Source organism: Theropithecus gelada, chromosome 5 (genome assembly GCF_003255815.1).
Source record: "Theropithecus gelada isolate Dixy chromosome 5, Tgel_1.0, whole genome shotgun sequence".
In the NCBI taxonomy this organism is placed as follows: domain Eukaryota; kingdom Metazoa; phylum Chordata; class Mammalia; order Primates; family Cercopithecidae; genus Theropithecus; species Theropithecus gelada.
This window is the reverse complement of record NC_037672.1, coordinates 92,214,320-92,223,021: the sequence shown is the minus strand read 5'-3', so window position 1 is coordinate 92,223,021 and position 8,702 is coordinate 92,214,320. Positions and strand designations below refer to the sequence as shown.

Below are 8,702 nucleotides of genomic sequence, written 5' to 3'. Positions count from 1 at the left end.
AGGACAAAAATTTTGTCCTATACCAAAAATTTTGGCTACTGCTGCACCTTTAGTGCTCTTGGTTTAACACCCAACTAATCCTTTGTTCTTCTGGAGATCAGCATACAGCATCTCCCACTGTTTTAATAATCTTGATTATAAAAGGATGGATGAGGTCCAAGCATCCTAAAAAGTCACCCTTGGCAGTGGGCTAGATCCCCCACATGGGTGGCCCTTCTTTCCCACGGCTCTCTTGGCCTGGCTTAATCTTCACCTGTTTGCTTATGTGGAAGAACACGCAACACAGACCATATGCATAGTGAGGACAGAGTCTTTATTAAGTTCATCACTGTGCCAGGTATCTAGGCAAAGAAAAAAAAATATTTCTCAAAGAAAAATGGAACACTTCAAAATAAATCTCTTCAAATTTTGTCTTAAATAGTGTATCTATTTCCAAATAAAGTCTGTTTCTGGTATTACTCATGAGCATTTAAAATAACATGAAGAGCCAAAAAAATTCTTATATGTCATCTCTCTCTAAACACTAGCACAGAGATTAATCTGTATTTAAAATGTTTAACCTTCATAGCCATTAAGTTCAAGCATCATAACCTCTTTATAGAAGGCAAATGTTTTCACTGCTTTGCCTCAGTAAAATTTCTTTGGCAATTTCAGTAGCAATTATACTTATTTGAGATTGTTTTCATTTAATTTAGATGTGAAATTGACTGAAAAACCAACACTGTTTGTCAATTCCTAAAAGTGTTTAAACTGAAAAACTAAGATTTCAACATACATATTCCACAAATTTCAAATAGGAAGCTAACACACTTTGTTAATGCCACAAGTAAGTAGGAAAACAAGACCATCACATTCACAATCTTAGGCCATTGTTAGTGGCTATTTGGTAAATTTTTCCATTCCTTCTCTAATTTGCTCAGACTGAAGCTAAAAGGACAATATGCATTACTTTATTTCCCTCAGAACAAATCAGTATAACTACTTAGATAAAACTTAACTTGTCCCTGTACCATTATAGTCTTCTCTCCATATTGTAGCCAGCGGTCCCTAAAAAAAAAAAAAAAAAAAAAAAACAACAACAACAACAACAAAAAAGGCTCTTCCTTGTTTAACGCTTTCCAGTGCTGTCCACTGCAACTGAAATGCAACCTACATTTCTTACCCTGGTCTATCAAGCATGACATAAACTGGCCTAGACATATCCTCCTCTCAATTTAAATTTCATTAGGCTCCAGCCACACCAGCCCTTCTTTCTGCTCCTCAGGTGTGCCAAGCACTTCCCAACCTGGGGACTCTGTACTTAATGCTTTCTCTTGTATAGATTTTTCACAGATCTTCAAATGGAGGTCATTCAGGTCACGGCTCAAATGTCCCCATCTCAGAGGGATTTTACCATTCTAGGTTAGCCAGTGTCCTTGTACCCCCTACTTCCACCACATTCTATACTATTCCTCTTATTTTCTTGAATACCACTTACCACACATTAAATCATGTTCATTTTTTATGTCTATTACCTGCCTGTGCTTGTCTGTGCCTTAGCAATATAGGAGGAAAGACCACCATTATCTCCAAAACATAGAAAGTTCCTGACATATAGGAAACACATCTGTTGATTGAATAAGTGAAGGAATAGTTGTGTGACTTTGGGTAAATTAATTATGCTCTGAGCTAGCCAAAAAGATGAAAAAACAACAAACAACTTCATATACCATTCATTCAGTCTCCTTCTTCTGCTCTTAAATTATTTTCCCCAAATTGGGAAAAAAAAAAAAAAAATTAGCAAGTACAGAAGCCCTACAAACAACAGATATGAACTAGGTCTCATGTTCACTTAATAGGCCAAGATTCTGGCATAGATGGAAATGACTTTCCATGTAGACACCCGGTTGTTCCCTTAACACTCAACTTTTAGTGTATCTGATTTAGAGCTTCTGAAATGCCAGCCCTGTAATTCTACCACTGGGAAAGGTTAACAATTCTAAAATCAAAACACCCATGAAGAAAGGAATGACTGTCCTTTAATTCTGGACAGCAGCTAATACTTAGGGCCAGGTGTGGAGGCTTATACCTGTAATCCCAGCACTTTGGGAGGATGAAGTGGGCAGATAACTTGAGGCTAGGAGTTCGAGACCAGCCTGGCCAACGTGGCAAAACCCCATCTCTACTAAAAATACAAAAAAAAAAAAAAATTAGCTGGGTTTGGTGGCACATGCCTATAATCCTCACTACTTGGGAGGCTGAGGCACAAGAATCACTTGAACCCAGAAGGTGGAGGTTGCAGTGAACTGAGATCATGCCACTGCACTCCAGCCTGTGCAACAGAGGAAAAAAAAAAAAAAAAAAAAGAATATGACACTAAAGTTTGAATTAGATCCAGCAAAATTTTAAAATCCTACTTCCTACTTCTGCTTAAAACACATTTCTACCACTTTTAGATACTTTTAGGTATACATCAATGAATGTCTTCCACATGAAGTATTAGAATTTTATACATTGACACTAATGCCTAACTTAAAATTATAGGCTCCTGAATATTTTAGCTAATAATAAATATTCTAGATTACAAATTTGGTATGAAAAATTTTAATGTAAACATTAATCATATAAATAGTAAAACTATTTGAAAGGAATTATAATTCAAACATTTGATTTACTGATATTTCTCCATTTGTTTTCATAATAACTGATTATTTTCAGCTGAAATCTATTTAAGATCGTGGCAAAGAGAAATGAGATTAAAGTACATAAAGCTCATAAGCCCTGTTGTCAGTACATATTCTTCATAAATACTAATTTTCCTTTTATTCTTATTTTTAAAAGACACATACAAGTTTTACGAAACATGCCAACTTCAGTGAAAAGCTTCTTACATAAAAAATAGCCACATGTGAGGAATCTAGCTTGGTATTTGTTGAAAATAACTATATACTCTGAAGAACAAGCCACATGACATTTATTGACAAAAATTCCTCACTAATAAACCAACATCTGAAATCTAATTATACACCTTCATGTCACAATTTAAGGGGCCTGTTAGAGAATCACTTTTTTAAAAAAGTACAAAGTTAACAGGATCAAGAAAAGTACTCTACAATAAGTAACCAAAACATTAAGAAATATTTCTCTTACTGCATATATGGCTCAGTTTCATCTGAACTATGTTTTAAAGTGTTGGTTTGAAATGTTAAATGAAAAAACTAAGTTAGTACAAGGAAGCCCAATGAAAAAAAAACACACGTTACTCTGCCTCTAAGCCTTATGAAATATTTTACAATTTCAGTCATGCTTTCACTTTAAACAGTGTTATACTGCCCTTTCTAGTATACTAATTAAGATAAAGTTTAACATTCTGTCCTTCTAACAACAGCTGAAAGAGAATACAGAGATGAATGTAAATATATATCATGTTCTATAATATACATTTTCTAATATTTCAAATTTAACAACTTATCTAAATCCAATCTGAGTTATATTAAAAGATAGGAACTTTTTTTAATTGACATCATGGGTGATATACCATGCAAACACCACAACCACAGCTCCACACACTGAAAGGAGATAATATTTATGTTTTTGCCATAGTGATAGCTCCACTGCCACTTCATCTCTTTTCCTGTTCTTCTTCCGACGACCCTTCAGTCTGTTTTCAAAAGCTTCTAGTTCAGCCTAAATAAAAATAGCATCATTTTAATTAAATTCAATGCATATGTTGATTTGAAACTTCCCATTCACATAAAAATCAATTTGGGTAATGTTTTAACAGTAATGATATATAGTCAATATGTTTATTTGATTGTTTTAAAACACCACTCTCCACCACTGATTGTATTCAACAAATTCAGGGTTTAGGTAAGCAGAAAGGAGACTGGGAGATAACAGAAGAGAATATTTCAAACTGTAGGGCTGACTATGACACTAAATATTAAAATGTCTGATTAGGCCGGGCACAGTGGCTCACGCCTGTAATCCCAGCACTTTGGGAGGCCGAGGCGCGAGGGTCAGGAGATCGAGACCATCCTGGATAACAGTTTGAAACCCCGTCTCTACTAAAAACACAAAAAATTAGCCGGGCATGGTGGCAGGTGCCTGTAGTCCCAGCTACTCATGAGGCTGAGGCAGGAGAATGGCATGAACCCAGGAGGCGGAGCTCGCAGTGAGCCAAGATCGCGCCACTGCACTCCAGCCTGGGCGACAAAGAGAGACTCCGTCTCAAAAAAATAAAAATAAACAATAAAATAAAATGTCTTATTAAATCAGGGTGCTCTAAAATAGACACTGGTCTTATACATTGACACCATTATACTTCAATCCAATTATTATAGAACCGTCATTCTATAAAGCTTCTAGCAAGTGCTGTGATGCCTAGTGAGAATGAAGATACCTATAATTCTAGTTGTTTACAATGCATGCAATAAACATTAGTGGCTTTTAAGAACGAAATTCAAGTGAGTAAAGAGAAAAAAGCTGCCAAAACTCGATTCTTCTCTACCAAGTACATTTTTTTAAAATAGTAAAAATTCTTCAAAGGAAAAAATTATTCACGCTTTAAAATCAAAATGAATATTTTAAACATTTTAAACTAGTACTAAAAGAAGGTAACTGAATTGCATTCAATATCAAATGTGGATTGTTATCTTACTGCTAAGTACTTATGAAACTTTTATACATAATAATGTAATATGCTATAGTGCATAATTAAGACAATAGTTAAAATATGTATGTATTTAATAATATCTACATAAAACTTTGTAAATAGTTATTTAACAGGAGGAAATGTAAACTTTAGTTCACATATCCATTACTGTGGCCATAAACCACACTTGAAAAAGATCTAATAATAAACTTAGTTTAATACAAAGTGGCATTCTTCAATGAGTCAAAATGTCAGACTACTCCCAAGTGGTTAGTTTCAGATACATAGAAAAACGTCAAAACATCTTAAAAGCAGGCAAACTTGAGGATCACAGACACAATAAAATAACTGAGGGTTAAATGGTGACTCACAGTCACCAAGTATATATTATGTGCTGTATACAGTGATCCCTCAGTATCTGTAGGAAATTGGCTCTAGGATCCCCTTGGATATAAAAATCTGAGGATGATCAAGTCTCTATATAAATAGTGCAGGATTTGCAAATACCATACAAACATCTTCCTGTATACTTTAAATCACTCTAGATTTCCTATTACATTCCTATAACAATGTAAATGCTACGTAAATAGGTGTTACACTGTATTTTAAAAGGTGTATTATTTTTTATTGTTGTATTTTTTTTTACTTGTTTTGAAAAAAATTTCGATCTGTGGTTGGTTGAATTCACAGATGCAGAACATACATATACTAAGGACTGATTATATTCTGCTTAAAGAGTCAGTAAACAGAGAATGTATTTAAGATTTTCATCCATGACAATTTATAAAAAGATAGCAAAGGGAATAAGAAGAAAACATACTAAACTGCTCTTAATAACTTAATCTCCTAGGATTCCAGCCAACTTACGTTTTACTATATTAGCTCTGATAACTTATTTTGGGGATATGAGGCAAAGCAACTTTACAGAACCATAAAATCTCAAAGGTCATCTTGGCCAACCATTATTTACTACATGAATTGCTTCTAATGTTCCTAATCGTTCTAATTGTTCCTACAACTCATCAAAGTTTGAATTTCCTCATTCATGCAAATCATGCAAGTTTCAATCTCATCATTCATAAAGGCAGTAGTTTGGTATACAATATAATCTGATAAGTATAAAGCATTTCAAGATACAAACTGACAAATAATAATAAAAAGTAATACATCACTATTAGAAAGTCAAGCTACTCATTGAAGTATATGATCAATAAAGTAAATACTTAAACATGGAGTATCGGGAATGTACTTGTTATCTTGGTAACAACAAAAAACAGGTTATAATCCTGTATTTAAAGGTCTAATAGGGAAATATGGGAACATATTATTAAAATAAATGTACTGATTAGTAAACTGCACTTATTTGTTACAGGTGGTCTGCAAGTCAGTAAAATAGAACTCAAATACTTTTAGATAAGTAAACTCAAGGTCTCCAGAAGATGCCTTACAATGGTGATGATTCGCTCACTCTCACTCCCCAGCCAAAGGAGGAATTAAAATTCTTCTGGCTCAAGTATGAATGATATTGGCAAGAAAGTAAATACAAAAAAAAAAAAAAAAAAAAATTTCCAATACAAAAAAAAATTTCCAATACAAAAAAAAAAATTTGGGAATATATGAGATCTCATACCTTCTCAGAGTTTCAGTATGCTTAAAGTGAACTTAGTAGATGGCTCATTTTTGTTTTACAAGAACTATGTTATTTTCAGTTCACAACAGAGACTAGCCCTTAGTTTGACCTTGGAACATATCCTGTGTTTGCACAAAATCTAGCAATGATGCTAAGAGACGTAAATCTGGGTATTTTGTTTGGTTACCTGTTGTCTTCGTTTTTCTTCTTCAAAAGCAGCCTTGGCTTCTGCTTCTTTTATCTGTTTATACACATTCAAAAGTCAATTTACAATTTAGTCATCACATTTTATATGGAATTTTAACATCTACCCATCCAGGTTCTATTAACCCATATCAACTTTTAGGAGCTTGAAATCATTTAAAGAAATGTAAATGCTATACTGAGACAAGGTTTTACCAAGGCACTATCTAATAAACTGAAGGTGGTGATGGTGGAGTGTTATACCTTATATGAACATTTCAGCTTAACAAGTAATATCAATATTACAGAGTTAAAACATTGTAACAGTAAATTTTAAAATTGCCTTTTTTCCTCTTTGCTGTATTAAGAATCTAGAATTAATTATTAAATACTGTTGTTTCTCTAGAGTTAAATTTATCTCAAATGTGTTATCACGGAAGGGAATCCTTACTTTCAAACAAAATCAAGAGATCACTGATTGGGTCAATGGAGGGAAACAGTAACACTAGAGATAACCCAAGCAGCAAAGAATCTCAAAATCTTGTAGCGGGCGTAGAAGACGAAAAGTCTTGATATACACTAGGCAATGAAAATCCCAATCTGCCATTCAAAATAGGCCTATAAAACTAGGCTTTTATTATAAAGGCAAAAAAATGAGATTTCAAGTTGTTTTTAATAAGCACACAAATACACAAAATAAGAAGAGAAAGGCCACTAGCCTTTAAAATGATATTTAACGAGACATTACCTCAGATGCTTTCCGCTTCATTTCCTTGCACATTGTGTCACATTCTATTGAAACCTGATTTTCACGTACTTTGTTGCACTGCAATTCCTACAAACAACCCAATTTTCAAATTTTAAATGATTTTCCCCTCAAAGTCCTGTCTGCCATAAAAAAGCAAAGTTTATCTAATAGCTTAAGGTTATAAGTATTATTTGATGTGACTTAATATTTAATGATGATATGGTTGCAAGCATTAAATATCTGGTTCAAATAGTGATTACTCTCTTATTTTCTCTTAACTTAAAAAAGATAATACCAAAAAATTTTTTAAATCCACTTAATAATTACTACATGCCACTATCAGACTTAGCTCCAATGTTGTTTTTCTTCTTTACTTTTCTTTATTGTTTGTTATTCTTATAAAATGTCCAGGGAATACAAGGTTCTACAAAAGTGCTGTCCAACAGAGCTTCCTGGTATGTGTGTGGGATGGAAATGTTGTAAATCTGCATTAGTCCACAGAGTAGCACTAGCCACATATGGCTACTGAGCACTTGAAATGTGGGTGGTGAAACTGAGGAACCAAATTTTTAATATTATTTTATGCTAATTCATTACAATTTGCATTTAAATATCCACATGTGACTAGTGGCTACCATCTCAGATAGTGCAGCTCTAGAGAGTTTTCTAGGGAGCTACAAATTTTTCTCTTGACTGTTAAACTTTTTTTAAGTATAGATGAAAATTATTCTAAAGCTTATGTTGGCACCTCGCTACCTCCTTAATGAAAGAACACTGATCTACTGTTTTTGATGTGTTGACATCAAAACTATGACCAATTTCTGTACTATGACAGAATAAAACGATGACCTACTGAGTAGAAGAGTGGTTTTTATATTAGTCTTAGACTGCCTTTTGTAGTATGTTTATCTATCTTTTATTCATTCATTTATTGCTGCCAATGTCACTTTTACTCTCAGTATATCTAATTTGTATCAGTTTCTCCTGTCTCACCAGAACCTCAGACTCTAGTTTTTCGTTCAAATCTACCACAGTTTAGACATGAGATTACCAAATCCTGAGTAAAGTGTGTTTAGTGAAAGCATTTTATAGCATGGAATTTTATTACTTGGATGGTTTTTTTTTTTTTTTTTTTAATTTCTTAGTTCTTCGTTTTCGGCTCAATTTAGAGATAAACATAGTCTTTTCCTCCAAAGACAGTCCAGACAGAATAAAATTAACACGAACAAACACTGGAGACAAAAATAAGTATCGTGTGTTTACAGACATTAAGTCCATCAGCCTAGAAGAGGATTTTATTTTTTCTCATTCAGAAGATACTTACAGAGTATCTTATATGCTAAACACTATGACAGGGAAATGGAACACAGTAAGAAATAAACAGTATAATAATCTGTTAAGTGCTAAATAAATAACAATAGTAATGGCAGCTACTATTTATTAAACATAGCATTGTTTTAAATGCTATATAAGCACTACCTCTTTTATTCCTTTCAATAACTCTCTAT

At 33.4% G+C, this 8,702-nt stretch overlaps 1 protein-coding gene across 3 annotated transcripts in view; it reads right to left on the bottom strand.

Moving 5' to 3' along the window:
• Window positions 1-2,567: 2,567 nt before the first annotated feature.
• Window positions 2,568-8,702, bottom strand: part of NFXL1 (nuclear transcription factor, X-box binding like 1) — a 68,307-nt gene continuing 62,172 nt past the window's right edge. For all 3 annotated transcript variants that reach the window (XM_025386558.1, XM_025386555.1, XM_025386556.1), the window contains exons 21-23: window positions 7,195-7,281; window positions 6,451-6,504; window positions 2,568-3,666 (exon numbers count right to left, since the gene is read on the bottom strand). In XM_025386558.1, coding sequence (XP_025242343.1) covers window positions 3,493-3,666; window positions 6,451-6,504; window positions 7,195-7,281 — 315 coding nt within the window. In that variant the 3' untranslated portion in view covers window positions 2,568-3,492. The remainder of the gene's footprint in view (window positions 3,667-6,450; window positions 6,505-7,194; window positions 7,282-8,702) is intronic.